The 20,497-nt window shown below is 45.0% G+C and overlaps 1 protein-coding gene across 3 annotated transcripts in view; it reads left to right on the top strand.

Annotated features, from left to right (window-relative positions):
• Nucleotides 1-20,497, top strand: part of LOC138282889 (1-phosphatidylinositol 4,5-bisphosphate phosphodiesterase gamma-1-like) — a 576,794-nt gene that overhangs the window by 290,642 nt on the left and 265,655 nt on the right. For all 3 annotated transcript variants that reach the window (XM_069220895.1, XM_069220894.1, XM_069220896.1), the window contains 3 exons: nt 4,195-4,229; nt 17,934-18,006; nt 19,384-19,485. In XM_069220895.1, the coding sequence (XP_069076996.1) occupies nt 4,195-4,229; nt 17,934-18,006; nt 19,384-19,485 (210 nt within the window). The remainder of the gene's footprint in view (nt 1-4,194; nt 4,230-17,933; nt 18,007-19,383; nt 19,486-20,497) is intronic.

Raw genomic sequence — 20,497 nt, 5'->3', positions numbered from 1 at the left:
TGTTAGCCCTTTGTTGAAGAACAAAGTGGGAAAGACCCTCCTAGGTCTCTACCAGTCGGGTGAGCAACTTTTTAACATGCAATAGAAATTTGGTAGCTCTAGGCGGTAGCTGTATGTTATGCCCATTTAAGAGCTCCATCACGGCTGTGCGACAAGATCTGATTCGTAGAGCTTTCAATGAGGGGCATAACAATTTCTTTATCATTGGTGTAACCGCCGGCAAATGCACAGGAAATGTAGGACGCTTTCAGTCGACAAACCGCAAAGGTGGCAAGAAGGATCTGGCCAAGCTTGCTTCCCCAATGGGACCAGATCCTTAGATGGAAACACACCCATGCGGATTTGGAGAAAGAAATGTTGGATCGTGCCTGCAAGGTGAGTCATCAGATAAGACTGGAGATGCCAAGAAGTACATGTATGTAGGACAAACCAACCATGGTGTTGTCTTACCATGTCTGCTTTATCTGATGTCCAAGAATAAAGTTTAGAAGCCTTGTTAGTAATTTTTTTTTTTAGCAAAGGGAAAGCAATATTGTTGTCCCTTGCTTAGTGCAAATTTAAGTTGGTCAAAGCTTGCCTAAGTACTGATGACCAACATGATCTTCAGGTTGCAGCCCAATTTCTGTACAACAAAGGGCGGCTAACGTGTCAGCAGGAGCCACTCTTAATTTCCAGAACATTTTTATTATTGCCCCCCAACGAATCGGAGCTTGGTGGAACAACCCAAATTCCAGCCTCACCTGAGCTTGAGATAAATGCTTCGGTAAATGGAAAATAGATTTAAACAGAACTGACTGAGCCAGTTAAGCAGGGGGGGGGGGCATCACGGCCTTTAAGTAATTCCAAGCCGAAGGTGAGCGATGGAAGGAATTTCACTCGGATAACCTGCAATGTATAACTCTACGATGTGCTGCCTAACTTTTTTTGTAACTGTAAAAAGGCAAAGCATAGTTTGTGAGCCACCCCTCATATTTGCAATAAATGCTCTTTATAAGATAAACTTGCGTCCAGCGTTACTCCAAGATATTTGTAGTACTTAACCTGCGCTATCATTTTGCCGGCAGTCTCCCATTTGAACTTGATGCAACTGGTGTTTAGTTTGCCCGAAAAGCAGATCACTTTACTTTTATTTTGGTTTATAACACACATGGTCGTATATTCCACAAACTTAGAAATTAAATGCTGGAGACCCAGCTGTGTCTGACTGAAAAGCACAATATCATCTGGTATTGTAAGACACGCACTGGTTCGTTCGCTAATTTTGGGGGGGCCACATGCCACTTCCGCTAATCTACAGTCAAGATCTGCTGTATAGATGTTAAAGTAAGGACAAGCATGCATCCCTGTTTTAATCCATTGTACGTAAGGATCTTCTGGGTAATTCTGTCGCCATTTCCAATTTTAATCTGAACCCAAGTATCTGCGTGTAGATTTATAATCACATCTAGCAATTTCGGAGGGATATCCCAGCTGGCCATTTTTGCCCATAATTTCTGGCGCCCCACCTTATCAAAGGCAGCTTTTAAATCGACAAAACAGGCATAAAGTGACATGTGTTTTCTCTTGGCTTTTTCAACAAGGAGTGAGACCTCTAAAAGATTGATCGTGGTGTTCATTCCTGCCCTGAAACCCGCCTGTGTTTTTGGAATGTGTTAGTTTCAGAAGTCCACGCTTCCAGGGCCAGTAATAAATTGGAGGCAAAAATCTTAGCTTCCACGTCTATCAAGGCAATTAAACAGTAATTTGTTGAATCTGTTCTTGAACCTGCTGTATATATGGGATGCATGATACTGCCTCTCCAGGATGGTGGTATGACATTGGTAGAGAAGGCCTGAGTGAGCAGTGGAGTAAGGTTCGATGCCCAGAAGGGTTGTGGTTGTGTAAATAAACAGTTGGGGAGACCGTTTGGGCCAGGAGCCCCATCAGGTCTCAACTTCTTAACCGTTAACCGTATTTGTGAGTTGGAAAGCCATTAGGTTACCACAGGGAGTTGCGGTTGGAGCGTTGAAAGAAAGCGTTCCACTTTATGGCAGAACAGGCGTCATGTTCCTTGCTTCCTGATCTCCTGAAAATGCTGCCATGATGAAGGCCGACCATTCCACTTCCGAAATTCCTGCATTGTGGTGGCTGGTTCTCCCGTTAGCAAGGGAGTTAATTTCAGCCCAAAAGCGATGACTATTTTTCGTTTTACTTGCATGTAGAAGCTTCAACAAAATTTGGATCTGATAAGACCGCTTGACAGACTAAATGTTATTCTTATATTGGTGCCTAGAATCAGGGCTGGCTATTGGATCCTGTAGCTGGAGCTTTCTAACGGCCCTATTTAGTTTTCTTTTTTCCAGCTGAAGTGAGTTGGTGAACCATGAGGCCCCTTCCTTATTGGTTTTACAGTTTTTAGCGCCAGTTGCTGCAAAACGACCCAAGAGCGTCATGAACAGGGACTCCTAGAAGTGCGCCAGATGTATGCCTTGTAAAGGATTGTACTAACGTACAAAGTTAGCTATAAAAGGAATTATAGGCTCCATATGAATCATATAAGGTTGTAAGCACTTGGTGTAATCAATGAATCATTTGCGTAAGGCGCTTTAGGAGGGTTTAACAGAAGTTTGACGTGCTGGCCAAAATGGTCACTCTCCACTCTGTCAAGAATACTGTAATCCGTGACCATTGAGAGTAGCTCCAACTCAACAAATGTATAATCCAGGATGGAGGAAGACTTGTTCATGACTCTAGTAAAAGCTGCTGGTTGATCTTGAGGAAAATGGCCATTTAATGAGTAGAGACCCCTGCGTTCTAAAGCCATAGCACATTCCTTCCCGAGCCTGTTATTTGCAATGCAATAGGTCTCGCATTTGCTTGAGTTAGAGCTATTGGCGTTGTAAATGCATAACTTGACTTTTCTTACCACATAAATTGGTCATCCCTGCTGCATAATTTGATCCTCTGTGCCACATAATTCCAATGGCCCTGCATATAATTAAAGCACTTCCATTGACCTTCTTCCTCTGCCGCAAATAATTAAAATATTGCCATTATTTATTATATAATTATTTTGGTGTCCCTCCCCAACCTAGTGTGGAAACCCAGAGATGACCTAGACAGAAACAGCACATTGTGCAGTGAGTTATGGGCAAAATTATTTTGTAAAAGGAATGCCCGGCAAAGCATTATGTGGCGGGTTTCCGAGTGTAGCAAATATTATAGTCACTTGACTGTAATGCTCAGAACAGACCCTGGAGGGCACCACTATAAAAATAACACTTGTAAAAAAATGGTAAAAGAATGGCAGAAAGTAATGCAATGTAATCATATATGTAGCCTCTAGAGGGATAGCGCCTTACACATTTTCAGGCTTAGCAGGTCTACTGCAATACTATTACAAACAAGGCCCTTAAAGCGCAAACTACCCCAACTCTAAAACAAAAGTTCCAGCCATGAGAGAGCTTAAAAAGGCATTGAATGGTGAGAGAGGTTACTATTTTGGGGTCCCCCTCCAAGCTAGTTTGGAGACCCAGAGACGACCTAGACCAGTGGTTCCCAACCTTTTGACTTCTGTGGACCCCCACTTTTTTAATACTGGAACGCAGGTACCCCCACTGAATCATTGTTGGAATCCAGGGACCGCCCACTGAGTCATTACTGAATGCTGGGGACCTAATCTGTTAAAATTATTACATTTTCTAAGCAGTCGTGGCCCCCCGGAGGAGGCTTTGCGGACCCCTAAGGGGTCCCCAGACCACAGGTTAGGAACAACTGACCTAGACTGAAAGAGCCTGCCATGCTGAATGGTTTGGTGGTGGCCTCATTAACTCTAACTGATTTTGCAACTTCTGAATTGCTTTCTACGAGTGCTGCAGATGTGGAGTCCACCAAACAGAGCTTTACCAACATTTGGACATTATATTGTGGGTTTGCTAAACTTTACTCAAATCAGTCCATGGGGGTGGAAACACTAAGAGTGGCTTAATTAATGTAGAAGCTGATGCTGCAAAGGGGGTGACGAGTAACCCACTGGATGTCGTGTAGCTAGGTAGAGCTAGAAGCAGGCTTCTCTTTGTGTTCGCCCCATAGAATATGTCTATTAAGGGAAGCAATGTGTGCTACACTTTACACTGGCAAGTGATCTCTTGCTGGGGTAGACGTTTATTACCCACTACACCACTACTTGCTAATGTTTGTTATTTATCTTTTCAGATCATAGAGCAACTGGAGCTGTCTTTCCCCCTACGGTAAGTGAACAAATAGACATCCACCTTTTCCTATGCTCACTACAGCAGCCGATGGAAGGGTCGGATCAGAAAATTATATCAATTGACAATGTGCACGACAGGTGTGAGTGATGTGCTTGTGGTACCTGTAGTACCGGTATAAGGATTGTTTATTACTGGGTCAGTTCAGTTTTCTGTGTCTGAGTGAAGTTTGTTTCTGTTTTGGGGTCACTTCAAGAAGATATGTCTCAGTTCTATTAGAAGTTCAGTTAGGAGTGTCACAGTATGAGGACCTCCAGTGGCTGATGTCTCAGTAATAACAGTAATGCAGTCAGTGACATTTCACTAAAAGTCGGCGACCAGATCTCCAAGGTCAACCAAGTCAACACTGTAACATCCAGTTACTTCCACATCCACAGAATGCTCAGGGATATATGCAAATAGCTTGTGCTAGACACCCAAAGAATGGTGACCTAAGCCCTGATCACCAGTAGAATGGACTATGGCAAATTCCTCTATGTAGGCATCTCAGCCACACTCACCTATAGATTCCAAGTGGTACAAAACACAGTAGCCAGACTCATACTCCACCTTCCTAAACAAGCACACATAACCAAACACCTGAAGGACCTCCATTGGCTCCTGATCTAGAAATGAGCCCTTTTTAAACCCAAAAACAAAAACAACAAGTGATGGACGGAATGCTGAACATTGTCAAACACTCACCCCCAGTCATAGATCTGGGTTTAATCCATCGTTCTTTTGCTTACCATGCCACCCCAGTTCGGGCTGGACTGTTCCCATGAGGAACAGGGTCAAGACTGATTTGCATATGGCTGGGTCCAAACTGGGGTGGCATGGTGAGCAAAAGAACGATGGATTAAACCCAGATCTGTGACTGGGGGTGAGTGTTTGACAATGTTCAGCATTCCGTCCATCACTTCTTGTTGTTTTTTTTTTTTTTTTTTTTTTTTTTCCCTTTTTAAACCCCTCATTCACCTACAAGGGTTTACACAATCCAGGCCCAGCATACCTCAACAACCTCTTCCACATTCCCTCCAGTCAGGTCCGCTTGGCTGGCCTACTTCACTCTCATTTCCCTTGCATCTGTCATGTCAAAGGGGGGATGGACTCGCCTTCTCTCACTTCAACCACAGGACCTGGAACAGGCTCACCTTTCACATCAGAGATGCCAGTTCCATCGCCAAATTCAGAATGAAGCTGAAAACCTGTTTTTTCCAATGACAGCCTAGTCAACTCCTTCTAGGACACCACGATACCCCTCACCACCCCTACAGTGATATGGGAGCCTTACAAATAGTAATAGCATTACAGTTACAATGAAGTCATGGCTGCCTTTAAAAAGGACACAACGAGGTATCGTTCACAGCTAATTAGCTGCATTCAGACCTGTGTCAGTGGGAAAGATCTGTTTTCTTATTATATAATGCTATAACCATTCCAGAAATCCAAACTCGTGGCCTTTCAGGAGTTCCAGGCCATTACCCATTCAGTGACTGCATGTTCCGCTTTCCTTCCCTCAGTCAACAGATTTTTACAGCAGTTGGCTTCATTAACTAAAAGCGATCTGCCACCAAAGGTGTTTTTTTGGAAGCGTGGCGTAATTAACAGGTTCTGATGATCTCATCTTAAAAGTCTTTTTAGTCTTTTTAAGTTGTATCTCTTCAAAGGAGCTCTTTCAGTATCAGAGTCCAGGATTCGCTAGTGCCTTGTGAATCGTGGATCCCACGTTCAGTTGTTTTCTTTTTGTCTATGGTCTATTGCCGGCCAATATGGTTTTCCTCGATATTCCAGTGACTGCTCTAGAAGCAAAATGTAGAATTATTTGCAACATATTGAAACTATGAATAAAGCATTTCAGTAGTTTTGGTGAGCTCCCATTGTGGTCCTGACCGGGGTCCTGATGTGATCCTCACTGAAGATGTGCTTTAGTTTTTTAAGAAATTTGGAATTCCAAGGTCAACCATTGTGAATATGCATCAAAGATGTGTCTCTCTGAGATACACCACATAATATTGTCATGGGCTGTGCCGCCTTAAGTAGTACACTAACTCTTATAAAATGAACTTGTTATAACACTGTAAACCTTATGGCTGTGAAGTTGAATACTTTGCCAACCAATTCTAATCTGTCCAGTATGACACTATGGACATCTGTATTACAAGCTGCAGAGTGCCCCATTATTTCCGCACGTGTGAGTCGGCCCGGGTCAGCTGCCTCCAAAACACACTCCTTTCATAGGGCCTCATTGTGAGTGCCTAATAGGTAATGCTGATTTAGACTTTGGCTGACGAGTTACTCTGTCATAAATGTGACTGAAATCCTGCCCACTTGATTACAAGTGGCATTGGAAACAATGAACCTATAATAAGACAGACAGGATATCTGTCATGTTTATGATAGAGTAAACCATCTGCCAGACTCTCAATCAGGTCCTGGGTTGCAAACTGGAGTTTGCGCCTGAATGAGCTTTACAGAGGACGCTATGCAGCATTACTGTGCTAGCCTATACTTTGAAGTGCTAAAGTGGAAAATTTGGAGATAATACTGCACATGCCAAATACTGCACCATATGGTATCAGTATTTATCAGACATGCATTACCTCTAGGGGTGGGCGGTGAACAGAGTTTTTCCCACTCCCCGCTCTGCTTAGAGCACGGAGTTCCGAAAAACTGCGCGCAACAGAGTTTTTTCCTTGCTCATGAACATTAAGTTTGCGAGCGAGGAAAATCTTACTCCAGACCACCTCCTGGCAGGATTTCTCAACACGAGCGGTCACGGATGCTCGCTATCAGTCGCGCTGAGAAACCTTCTGTTCGCGTTGAGAAAGCTGTCTCACGAGTAGGAAATCTACTTGAGTGGCAGAAAAGAAGCAGCACCCTCCTGCGTTGTTCGTGGTGCCATTTGCACTGACAAACACCCGGTTGTAAAAATCATCACAAACGGCGCAACCTAACACACTTTGCCACCTCGCAGAACTCCGCGTAGCACGGCTGAGTTTTTTGGTCACTAACGCGGAACTCCACAATCTCCACCCAGGCCTCCAGGAATGAAGCCTTGTAAGTGCTACTTCCATGCATCTCTTAGGGTGAAAACCTTATTGATGCATAGACAGACAACATTTTGCTTAAAGGTGGACTTAATCACCAACTTCCCAATAATTTGAGCCTCTTAGGACTCTGTAGTAAGAGGCCTGTAATTTGCTGTATCTGAGAGTTAGATGGAGCTCATGGTAGGCTTTTTCAATCTCAGATTTGTTAATCTTTTAAAGAAATGGGACTAATTCCCTCTTCAAAAGATCTATTAATAACTATTGTAGTTTGCATTCTTAATCATTATCTCTGACATCACTGGGTCCTCTGAGCACATTGATGGCCAGATACTGTCATGCGGCCTCCCATTTGTTTATCTTGTGGTTTCTGTTACTGATATTCTTATTGTGTTCCACACATAGGAGTGATTATCAGTTCCCTTATTGCTTAGTTTTTGTATGTTTAATTTCATGCAGTCGATAATTTCCTGCTTCATAACATAAAGCCTTGAAGAAAGCCCTAGGCCTGCTCTCCAACTACGGGGCGAAACAAACTAGTTTGTTTGCAGCATTGATCTACTAAGTATTTACTGAGTCTTAATCAATTTTATTACCACTAACACTATTGTCTGGAGACATTACCAAAAAATAATTTCCATATCTTCTGATTTTGTACAAAATTGTGTACCTGAATTTAATATTTCACTATGGACCCCTTACTAATAGGCCATCAGTAGAGGTATTATTTACCTTAATTGAAGCTCAGAATGGTGCACGCTGCATTGAGTGATCACTCAGTGCGGGTGGGGTATCAGTGATCACTCAGTGTGGGTGGGGTATGCGTGAGCACTCAGTGCAGGTGTGGGGTATGAGTGATCATTCAGTACGGGTGGGGTATGCATGATCACTCAGTGCGGGTGGGGTATGAGTGATCACTCTGTACGGGTGGGGTATGCATGATCACTCAGTGCGGGTGGGGTATGAGTGATCACTCAGTGTGGGTGGGGTAGTGAGGGCTGTCACCATACGGGGCAAACTGCAAGTATTCGGTACTAATGGCACTGCAGTTGCTGTGAGCGATGGCTCAGTACTCGAAGCACCACAGAGAGTGATGCTGCAGCCCTGAGTGTGGGGTGGCTCAGTTACTAGAGCCACCACAGAGAGTGATGCTGCAGCCCTGCGTGTGGGGTGGCTCAGTTACTAGAGCCACCACAGAGAGTGATGCTGCAGCCCTGCGTGTGGGGTGGCTCAGTTACTAGAGCCACCACAGAGAGTGATGCTGCAGCCCTGCGTGTGGGGTGGCTCAGTTACTAGAGCCACCACAGAGAGTGATGCTGCAGCCCTGCGTGTGGGGTGGCTCAGTTACTAGAGCCACCACAGAGAGTGATGCTGCAGCCCTGAGTGTGGGGTGGCTCAGTTACTAGAGCCACCACAGAGAGTGATGCTGCAGCCCTGCGTGTGGGGTGGCTCAGTTACTAGAGCCACCACAGAGAGTGATGCTGCAGCCCTGCGTGTGGGGTGGCTCAGTTACTAGAGCCACCACAGAGAGTGATGCTGCAGCCCTGCGTGTGGGGTGGCTCAGTTACTAGAGCCACCACAGAGAGGGATGCTGCAGCCCTGCGTGTGGGGTGGCTCAGTTACTAGAGCCACCACAGAGAGGGATGCTGCAGCCCTGCGTGTGGGGTGGCTCAGTTACTAGAGCCACCACAGAGAGGGATGCTGCAGCCCTGAGTGTAGGGTGGCTCAGTTACTAGAGCCACCACAGCGAGTGATGCTGCAGCCCTGAGTGTAGGGTGGCTCAGTACTCGAAGCACCACAGAGAGGGATGCTGCAGCCCTGAGTGTGGGGTGGCTCAGTTACTAGAGCCACCACAGCGAGTGATGCTGCTGCCCTGAGTGTGGGGTGGCTCAGTTACTAGAGCCACCACAGCGAGTGATGCTGCCGCCCTGAGTGTGGGGTGGCTCAGTTACTAGAACCACCACAGCGAGTGATGCTGCCGCCCTGAGTGTGGGGTGGCTCAGTTACTAGAGCCACCACAGCGAGTGATGCTGCCGCCCTGAGTGTGGGGTGGCTCAGTTACTAGAGCCACCACAGCGAGTGATGCTGCCGCCCTGCGTGTGGTGTGGCTCAGTTACTAGAGCCACCACAGCGAGTGATGCTACAGCCCTGCATGTGGGGTGGCTCAGTTACTAGAGGCACCACAGCGAGTGATGCTGCAGCCCTGCGTGTGGGGTGGCTCAGTTACTAGAGCCACCACAGCGAGTGATGCTGCAGCCCTGAGTGTGGGGTGGCTCAGTTACTAGAGCCACCACAGCGAGTGATGCTGCAGCCCTGAGTGTGGGGTGGCTCAGTTACTAGAGCCACCACAGCGAGTGATGCTGCAGCCCTGAGTGTGGGGTGGCTCAGTACTCGAAGCACCACAGCGAGGGATGCTGCAGCCCTGAGTGTGGGGTGGCTCAGTTACTAGAGCCACCACAGCGAGGGATGCTGCAGCCCTGAGTGTGGGGTGGCTCAGTACTCGAAGCACCACAGCGAGGGATGCTGCAGCCCTGAGTGTGGGGTGGCTCAGTTACTAGAGCCACCACAGCGAGTGATGCTGCCGCCCTGAGTGTGGGGTGGCTCAGTTACTAGAGCCACCACAGCGAGGGATGCTGCAGCCCTGAGTGTGGGGTGGCTCAGTTACTAGAGCCACCACAGCGAGGGATGCTGCAGCCCTGAGTGTGGGGTGGCTCAGTTACTAGAGCCACCACAGCGAGGGATGCTGCAGCCCTGCGTGTGGGGTGGCTCAGTTACTAGAGCCACCACAGCGAGGGATGCTGCAGCCCTGAGTGTGGGGTGGCTCAGTTACTAGAGCCACCACAGCGAGGGATGCTGCAGCCCTGCGTGTGGGGTGGCTCAGTTACTAGAGCCACCACAGCGAGGGATGCTGCAGCCCTGAGTGTGGGGTGGCTCAGTTACTAGAGCCACCACAGCGAGGGATGCTGCCGCCCTGAGTGTGGGGTGGCTCAGTTACTAGAGCCACCACAGCGAGGGATGCTGCCGCCCTGAGTGTGGGGTGGCTCAGTTACTAGAGCCACCACAGCGAGGGATGCTGCCGCCCTGAGTGTGGGGTGGCTCAGTTACTAGAGCCACCACAGAGAGTGATGCTGCCGCCCTGAGTGTGGGGTGGCTCAGTTACTAGAGCCACCACAGCGAGGGATGCTGCCGCCCTGAGTGTGGGGTGGCTCAGTTACTAGAGCCACCACAGCGAGGGATGCTGCCGCCCTGAGTGTGGGGTGGCTCAGTTACTAGAGCCACCACAGCGAGTGATGCTGCAGCCCTGAGTGTGGGGTGGCTCAGTTACTAGAGCCACCACAGCGAGGGATGCTGCAGCCCTGAGTGTGGGGTGGCTCAGTTACTAGAGCCACCACAGCGAGGGATGCTGCAGCCCTGCGTGTGGGGTGGCTCAGTTACTAGAGCCACCACAGCGAGGGATGCTGCAGCCCTGCGTGTGGGGTGGCTCAGTTACTAGAGCCACCACAGCGAGGGATGCTGCAGCCCTGCGTGTGGGGTGGCTCAGTTACTAGAGCCACCACAGAGAGGGATGCTGCAGCCCTGAGTGTGGGGTGGCTCAGTTACTAGAGCCACCACAGAGAGTGATGCTGCAGCCCTGAGTGATGCTGCCTTACCAAGGACTCTATGTACTGCAAGCAAATCGGGAAGGACACAGTACAAACACTGACATGTTAAATATCAAAACATACTTTAACGTCAATAAATCTTATAAAAATAATGCATTATTCCATATATTTTATCACACAGACAAATGCATATCAAGCAATACCGGTTTCATAAACGATTCTATAGCATTAACTAATTTACGGCATTTATGTTGAGTGTCACATGACAAAGTCATTTACATCGAAATTAGGTACCAAGGACATTGACTGCTAACATCGAAGTGGATGGTTGACATTGTCAACTAAATGTCCGTATCATGTAACAGTCAACATAAATACCATAAATTGGTTTATGTTATAGAATCATTTATAAATTGTTTGATATGCATTTGTCTGTGTGATAAAATATAAGGAATAATATTTTTTATAACATGTATTGAGATGAAAGAATGTTTTGATATTTAACATTTCAGGGTTTGTACTGTGTATCCTCCCTCATTAGTTTGCAGTACACATTGGACATTGTGACCAGTGGGGTTTTTCAGATTGGGGATAGCAGGGCCATGAGTGGATTTAAAATCCCACATTGTACTGCATCACTAAGAACTCTAGTAGGTAATAACTAATTGAAAAGATCCATTGCAATTAGGCCTGTTGCTGTGTTTAATCTAGTGGTATGGCCATGCAGTGAGTCATGAACAGAGTCTTGACATGTCATAGGGCTCAACAGAGCATCAACCTACGACCGTAGTGGAGGTGCCAGAGTGTGGGAAATGGTTGTACAGATTGCCACTGGTGATGTGTACTTATAACTAATAATCCCATGCTCCCACGAAGTTGTGAAAAGTATATATTTGCTGGGAGCATCCTGCGCGGAGTGCAGGCTTTCACATCCACCAATACCCGGAGGCGTCTTTTAGACTCGCTGTTAAATTTTGGTACCTGTCCACCTTTTACCCAATCTACTCCTCTGCATTTGTGAGTAAGTTACTTTGCTGATAATATAGTCAATCTACAATCGGTGAAAATTACGAAGCGGTGTGAGCGCTTACCATTATAGGCGTGTATGTTGATTATTTTTTAACTTTAGCAGTGTTTGTTGCACGAGGAGAGCTTCTGTGTCTCTACGTTCCTCACAAGCGTCTGTTGCATTCTGAGCTGCGCCACACCAGCATGACAACCTTGCATGCGCAGAGTCACTTTGCCAGCCATTTTGAACAGGGGTGTTTACTTCCACACAATTTTGGAGTTTGTTTTGTGCACAGATTGGAGGAACTTCTCTCTTGTTGACCTACAGGACATGGTGACTGGAGCAGTATTGTGTTTCCACAATTTCATGGTAGGGTTCATTTTCGGATATTAGCAAATGATGTACTTTCTGTAACAGTTTTAGCTTGATCTCTTAAACGTTGCTGAAGAAGCCATTGAAGGAACTTTTTCTCAACGAGTTCAACATTATTGAGGGAACACTTTGTTTATGTTTTAGCTTTATATCCCTGATTTATTGTTTTGCCAAGTCTTGCGAGGATGGCCTCTACTAACATGTCTCACCCCTCCCCATTCTTAAACAATGCTGGCAAACCTCTTCTTCCCTGGAAGAGGTGGAGAAAACTTTTCGATTCCTATTATCGGCTATTTAAGGGGAAATTCTCACCCGCAAAGAAACAGGGTCTTTTATTACATAATTTGTGAATAAAGAGAAGAAACCTATACAGAAGCCTATAAGAAATCCCTGTGGGATGTGGAAATGTTGAACCCAGTGATATCTTTGAGGCGTCCATTAAGATTCTTGAATTGCATTCTGGCACATACATTGATGTTGATTTAGAAAGACATAAATTCTTTTCTCACCAGCAAGCCAAAACTGAAAGGTTTAGGAACTGTGTGGCATTTTTTAGAAATGTGGCCGAAATTTGAGAATTTAGCAACTTAACTAACTTGCTGATTAGGGACCAGCTAGTGTGTTTCACAAAGAACACAAGAGTAGTTACTTACTAAAGTCCTGACTTGAAGGAAGCAATTGCTGTTAGTTAAAGGTTGAAACTTACCTTTGAATGAGTGAGGGAGATGAAGAGTGATAGTAATGTTCAATCTGTCAAAGTTAGAGTAAAAGAGAATTCTGGGGAGAATAACAACACATTTGAGAAACCTTCTAGTGATTCTGTTAAATCTAACTTTGGCAAGCTGCAGATTTGGTACCATTAACCTTGCTTCTAGTGGTATGAATTATATGGCTACAAATGCTTCTTGCAGGAAATGTGGAAAGTGAGGTTTCTACGCAAGTGTTTGTAAAAGTACTGACGAATGACAAGTGAGAACACTACAGTTTGTAAGGTACACAATGCTTCTGATTTCTGATAATGACAGGAAATTTGTGTTACATATAGTGACAATCTGTTGGTGGGAGATGGTGTGGTTATGTGGTCCTGTTAAAATACCAAAATGTATTTACGTTCAGTTTCTGACAACATTTAAAAATTGAGCCAAAAAGAAAAGAGGGGTTCTTCAGTTTCCTTAATGCTAATATTGGGCAGCGGGTGGGGACTGTAGTGGTCTGTGAGGTGGGTGTAGATGGAAGCTGTCAATAGGCTGAAAGTTTGGAGGAGATGGCTACAGTTAGTGGTCCAGCAGGTGAGTGGAGAGGAAGCCTGTCATTGGGCCTGAAGTTGGATGGAGGCAGTGACGATCAATGGCCCGGGAGTTGGATGGAGACAGGTATGGTCAGTAGGCTGGCCATTGGCTGGAGATGGGTACTGTCAGTGTGCCTGAACTTGGCTCAAGACTGGGATGAGGCAGGTGAATAGGTCATTGGGGTGGGAAATTGATGGAAATACAACATAGTTTGTCTAGAAGGTGAGGTAGGGACAGCAATGCTACTAGTGTTAAAGAGTCCCCTTTTGCAGTGTGCAGGGTGAAATGAGGAGGAAACCAAGGGTGTTATGCAGATCTACATCTTGTAGCATATCACCCTTAAACTGTTGTCTGTCCACTGATGGACAAGTCATTTGATGTTTTACTCCATAGGAACAAGCTTTGGGGTTGAAATAAGGTGATGAGCGACGACCCACAGTCATTAGACCTGAGCACTTTAGCACATTAATAACTCATAAGTGTGATTCAAGATGAGCTATTAGACATGCTGTGCTTGTGTGCGAGTGATGCAGATACACATAACAGGGTTCACACAACAAACATTGACAAAGCCAGTCATTTTGACTTTTGTGTGAAAATGTTTTTACCAGGCTTCACTAACACACACCAGAGGTACACCATGGTCAGCAGCAGTGAAGCTTCCCTGACAAAGCAAACAGGCATAAGACGGGTTGCTACTACCCTTCAATTACACAAAGAACAGATGTCTGTGCATGGTTCCTCACTTGTCTATGCACACACATGTACACACACACACACTCTCAACAGGGACAGCATGTGTCACAAGAAAGAGTGAAAGCTTCCCTGCCACAGAATGACTCTTGTGGCATTGTAAACCACATAACCAGAGAATGATGTCCTCAATCTGGCTGCAGCCATGGTAAAGCTTTAACTTCAGTTTTGTATGCCAGATCTTGAAGCATCTCCAAAAGTATCAATACAAAGCGCTTAGAGGTGAGCAGTGAGCACTGGAGGCACTCCCTGAGGACTGTCTGCAGAGAGCAAAGGAAGCATGTGGGACATTCAGAATCCCTAATAGACATCAGCGAGTTTTCTTCTTCACAACTCACTCCTTCTGTCACATGAAGTATTGGCAGTATTGTGGTCAGGGTCTTGCATATTAAAGTCTCTTTTTTTTACCAAGGTGAATCTCGATCACTTGTCCTTGATGCCCGACATACCGAGTACAGGAATGAAGCCACAAGCTATGTTACAAATGACTGATGTCAACCTATGGCAGATCTTCTCAGAATTCTAGACAAGATGACTTAAAAATACCACTTCACTAACAAAGACTGAGGGCCTGAATTAGATCTTACTGGAAGGTAATAGTCCATCACAAACGTGACGGATATCCTGTCCGCCACATTACGACCTCATTATTTCCTATGGAGATCGTAGCACGGTGGATGGGTTATCCGTCATGTTTGTGATGGAGTATTCCATCTACGGAGATCTCAATCAGGCCCTTAGTACGTAGCAGTGTGGCACTTTGGGAGAGGTACAGAGTTCTAAGCTGAGTGCAGACCCTGTTGACAAGAAGCAGCTTCATAATGGAAGGAACACTTAAACTAAAGAGTAAAATCTGAAGAAGCTAAGGGTAATCTTAATACACTCTCAGAAGGTGTAGTCATCACCAGACCTTGACTTAGCATGCCTTGTCCTGTGAATGTAGTTGTTGGGAAGAAACTGACAGACAGTACAGAAATTTCAGAGGGGCCTGCAAGTTTCTCCAGTATCTCCACATCCCTAGATCACCCACGGGTGAGGGAAAAGGCAGTTTTGTTTGCAGATGTTCACATTTGGATGACTCTCTGGAGAGAAAAGAGGGGGCGGTGAACAACATCACCACAGAACTGTCAGAGATAAAGCTGTCTATACAGCATCTACAAAATGCGTAGACCTCAAGGCCAAATAGTTTCCATGCAGATGTCTTTAGAGCAATGTACAGCTAGCCACATTGAAGGCTCTGGGCCAAAGAGTGTAGGAAGATGGGCAGGCTGCCGGCACTTCATAGAGTTTTCAAAACAAAACGATTTCCAAGTAAATATTGTTTCTCATGGTGCCTGACATCTGTGTAATATAGAACTTAACATCTTAGCCAAGATGTTTAGCAAATGGGCTGCCTCTAGTACACAGAGACTAGAATAGCCTCATTCAATAGTTGTTAGCGCCTATGTAAAATATAATTTGAACTTCTTGGCCATTGTACGCCCTTGCAAAGATGACTCGTAGATCACCTACAGCACAGGATGCTTACACCACAACCTGGCTGCATAGGGAAGGTCCACCAATAGCAATTGGCACAGGCTCCACGCATGAACCTTCAGTTTATTAGGGAGAGTTCAAACATTTGCTTGCTAAACAATTTAACTTAAATTAGATGAATGAACTTCGGACAGGCACACTTCCAGTGACATGTTTTCCAGTTCAGTTGGTCAAGCATATACTGGATATACTCTGAGGATTCAGTAAGGTCTTCCACATATTACCATAATTAAACTCTACACAACAAAACACCAATACTCAACAAACATATCAGCACATAGATCTAAAGTTTGGAATAGTTCATTGTTTTGAGTCACTCAAAGAAATAGCTGAAGCAGTGACAACAGTAGACAAACACAAAAGAGCTCAGTGTGACTCCCATGTTTTTCAAGGCAGTGCAGTCACCCTGATCTCATCTGGCTAATCAATTAGAAGTTTCATTCATGTGGATGAAATGTGAGGTGAGCAATGGAGGCTTTGCATATACTATGCACTGGTCTTGATTCGTAATGTTGATGGAGCTTCCTGTATTACCCCCTGAGAAGTTTGCATGATGTCATGCCAGTGGTACGGCAAATAAGACACACTCTTCTTGTGGCATCTGAAAACCATCTTGAATTCCTTGGGGAAGAAAGAAAATGTTGTTGGGGAAACTAGGGCAGTTTTAGTTGCGCAAGCTTACATGTTTTAGTCCATTTCAAAAGCTAGTGTGGGTGCAACAAAACCATTTCTGAGGTCCCCCTAAGAAGACAGGTTCACTCAGTATCTCCAATATCTTTCTTTGGCCTTTACAACATGAGCAGTATGCGTTAGAGCAGATCTGGGGCATGGGTATCATTAGTGTAGTAGGTGCCCAGTAACACCACTAAGGATGTGAAGGAGTCCACTGCACCTGGTTGGGCTATCTTTTGCTCTCCAGCCAGTTGGCACAGGGCCAGTTTTCTTCTTTGGTTTAGGACCAATGGCGTACAGCAGTGGATTAGATCAATATGTAGAGGCTTTTAGAGACAAGAAAACTGTTCTTTATACCCAACTCTGTGTCACAAACATCCACCAACAATAGGCATTTCATAATTTTGCTTTGTTTGATGATAACTACATTGGTTTTGAGTTCTATTGTCACATCATTCACTAAATACCCCCTTTAAAATGGACAGCCTTTTATTCTCTAGCATAGAATAATTCCCAGCCACCAGACTGGACATCAGAAACACAAGTGTAATGTTTTTAATTCTTTGTCTTATATAAAACCTTATTTCCTCACTTCCCTTAAAAACTTTTTAAGAAAACCAAGAAAATCAATTTAGTAGTGCAGCGTCCAGAGAAAAGTGTAATTGTCTCTTTAAATCGTGCCGTAAATGCGAGACAGGCACTTACCTTGCCTCATAGGGTATTTGCCCACTCTGGTGGTGTTCTTGAACCAGTCACAAGGGGGCTAACCACCTTCAATGCTGCTATCCCTCCAACTCTCCTCTCCTCCTGCCATCTTTCCTACTCTACAGCCCAACTATGATGGCCCCACCATTCCCCCTTTTTCTACTTCACCTGGTTCCCCTTCCATAATGCACCACCTTCATATTTTAATATTTTTCTTTAAATAGTGTGACTTTATATTTGTTCTTTCCCTGACAATAGTTTATCTGACACCCCTACTGAGGGGCTTAGCATAGGAGGTGTGACCGTCAGCATTAATGAGTGAAGCATGAGCTTTGGTTTGCTGCTTCTGAATAATGGTAATCGTCAGTAGTGGAAGGAAGCAGCATTTGTGTGTGAGGCATTCGGCTAAATTCTTCTGAGTGGATGTCTCAGGTGAGCGACCTTAGATAATGTAAAGGTACGCTGGAGTAAAATTAAAAATATATATGTTTAAAAAATAGTGAATTCCATAGATGGGGTTGACAAAAACCTGCAGGTTTGTGACTACAAAAGCAATGGTAAAGATGCAGGATATCAGTAGTACTGAGTAGGCAAGAGTACGGGTAGCGTGGAAGGGCCTTGGGTTCATTATTTGCATTAAACTCTGTTTCTGCATTTCCGTTTCACACTGCAGTTTACCTTTGTTTTTTTAACCTTTGTTTTTTTTCTATATCCAGAAATGTTGATCGGCCAGAGCTCTGTCAGATAACACTCTACGACTTCCAGAAGTTTCTTCAGCATGATCAGAAGGTTGGTAGGCACAGGAAACTGACCAGTTTGGAGTGTACAGTAGACATCTGTGGTCGGTCAACCCCTTTACTAGATTCCAACTCTGTCCTGCCCATAAACCCTTATTGGTATTGCATAGTGAAAGAGCCACAGTAGTTTTCAGGGCTTAAGTGCCAAATATGTTGGCCAATTTATCAATTTATCTAGCGAAGCCTACAATGATTTTGATATAATATTTATTGCAGTGGGTTCTGTCTCTCCAACATGCCATCCAACAGCCACTTCAGAGTGCCATGGACAGTGGTGGTGGATATAGGTCTTAACTATATTTATTTTGGGGGGATATTTATGTAGTGTGGACCGAGCCTCGGAAGGGCAGCAGAGTGCTTTATACACTATTGTATAACGTGTTGTCACGCTACATGCGGTTAGTATTGTCAAGCTAGTTTTTATGCTATTGTCAGCAATCGTTAATATGTTCAACAAGAACCATTGCCAGTCACGGTGTTTTTCTTAGCAGCTCCGGCGCAGTAGCTGAGATTGGCCTAAGTAGCTCTAAGGGCGCTTCAGGGCATTCGACCAATGAGCACCCTTGTGGTAGATCTAGTCATCTGACTGGCCCCACAACTTTGGCTGTTTAGAGAGCAGCTCACATAATATAGGGAAATAGGCTTAAAACAAATCACTAAACAGTGTCCTTCCCAAAGCTTTGTGCAGGGCAGGGGAGTCAGTGACAACAACAATGAGGCACAGGGCGACGGCACATGTGAATATCAGTGTCAAACAGTTCCATTAGTTATGCACATGATGTGGAAAGATAGCCTGTCACCAAGATGCAGGAAGATTCTGTCGGGTCAAGCAGCCATGAAACCAAGTGCTGCTATCTTTTTATCCAAGGTCCACCTCCTCTTAGCAGGAGCTCAGGCAGAGGCCACTCTTAAGGCTCTCTCTGCCTTGAGGGCCAGGCTTTCACCAAACTGTAGAATCCCTCACTCTGGGAATCCCCTCCCCGAGTTCTGCCTCCAGTTTAATTTTTCCAGGCCTGTGGACTGCAGAGGAGTTATGGCGTATAAATGAGAGTCAGCTCTGGCTCCTTATTGGTCCCACAGTTCTCTGGTCCTGAGGGAGCTCCAGTCCTGTCCAAAGGCAATCCTCCTGCCTCCCAATGTCTGCTGCAGTTGGAAGGGCACTTGCAACCTCACCCACCTTTGGGGCGCCGCTCAGCATGTCCCTGATCAGGGCATCCATGTTTATACTAGGACTGTTATGTTTGCTTAGCCCATTGCTTTACAACGATGGCCCAAGTCAATGGAGATTTGACTGGGCCAGCTCAATATGTTGTACTACCTAAAATCATGGTCTGCACCACTCACTGTGGTCTCTTTCTCTCATGTTCAGGAGGCATGGGCGAATGACATTGGCAAAGTGAGGGAATACATGTGTTCTTACCTGAAGGACCCACCAGGAGAGATGTCCGAACCATATTTCCAGTTGGATGAGGTGAGTAGTTGTCATTGTATCCGAGCTTTAAGAACATGTATCATTGTTACTACTGTAACAAAATATTCACCAATATCATGTAGGATTGACGAAGGTCACTGAAATTCTTCTTTTGTTTTTCCTTTCACAAGTGTGGTAAATAGTGGTTCAAATATATTGAGCCTGCTTCACAAAGATTTGAACAAAATTTTTCTTTTCCTTCAAGATTTCTTACATTATCTTTTCTTTCTCAGCTTTGAATTCAAGCTTATTTGCACTTCCCATATCATGCTTTTATTCATGTAATTAGCTCGGTGACTTATCTTTTCTCCTTCAGGTCTCTTCATCACCCACTCTTGCATATTTTCCTCTGATTGTTTACACTGCTCCTATATCTTCCTACCTTATTTCTGTGAAACACCCTTTTAGTTTCTTTATATGTCTCCTTCCTTTTTTAGTTGTGTTCCTGTTCTTCTTTTCCTCAAGTTAATTTTCTTTTATTCTCTCTCTTCTTTTTCTTTTCATACAGCCCTAATCCAATTTAGTTGATCCTTTTCCTTCTGGATCTTTTTCTCCACTTTTTTCTCTCTTTGGGCCATATGTACGATTGCAACATTTTGTGAGTTCTGTTTTGCCACTTGCAATTAGGAACTCACAAAATGTGACGTACTGCAGTGTGTTTAACAGTTGGCGATTCCCAAATGGAGCGTAATTTGCGACGTATAGGGAATGGCCCGCACTCACAGGATTGGTGGCCTGCTGGGGTCAGTAGACCATCATGTCTCAACATTTTGTGAGCTCTGTTTTGCGACTTGCAATTAGGAACTCACAAAATGTGACGTACTACGGTGTGTTTAACAGTTAGCGATTCCCAAATAGGCCGTAATTTGCGACGCATTGGGAATGGCCAGCACTCACAGGATTGGTGGCCTGCTGGGGTCAGCAGACCATCATGTCTGTGATTGGTTTATAAATAAAGCATTTTTTTGTAATGAAGCTGTTTTCCTTAACGGAAAACACAACAGGCTGCATT

This window comes from Pleurodeles waltl, chromosome 2_2, assembly GCF_031143425.1.
Source record: "Pleurodeles waltl isolate 20211129_DDA chromosome 2_2, aPleWal1.hap1.20221129, whole genome shotgun sequence".
Classification (NCBI taxonomy): Eukaryota; Metazoa; Chordata; class Amphibia; order Caudata; family Salamandridae; genus Pleurodeles; species Pleurodeles waltl.
Note: the sequence above shows the minus strand (reverse complement) of the source record. Positions and strands in the feature narration are given on the sequence as shown.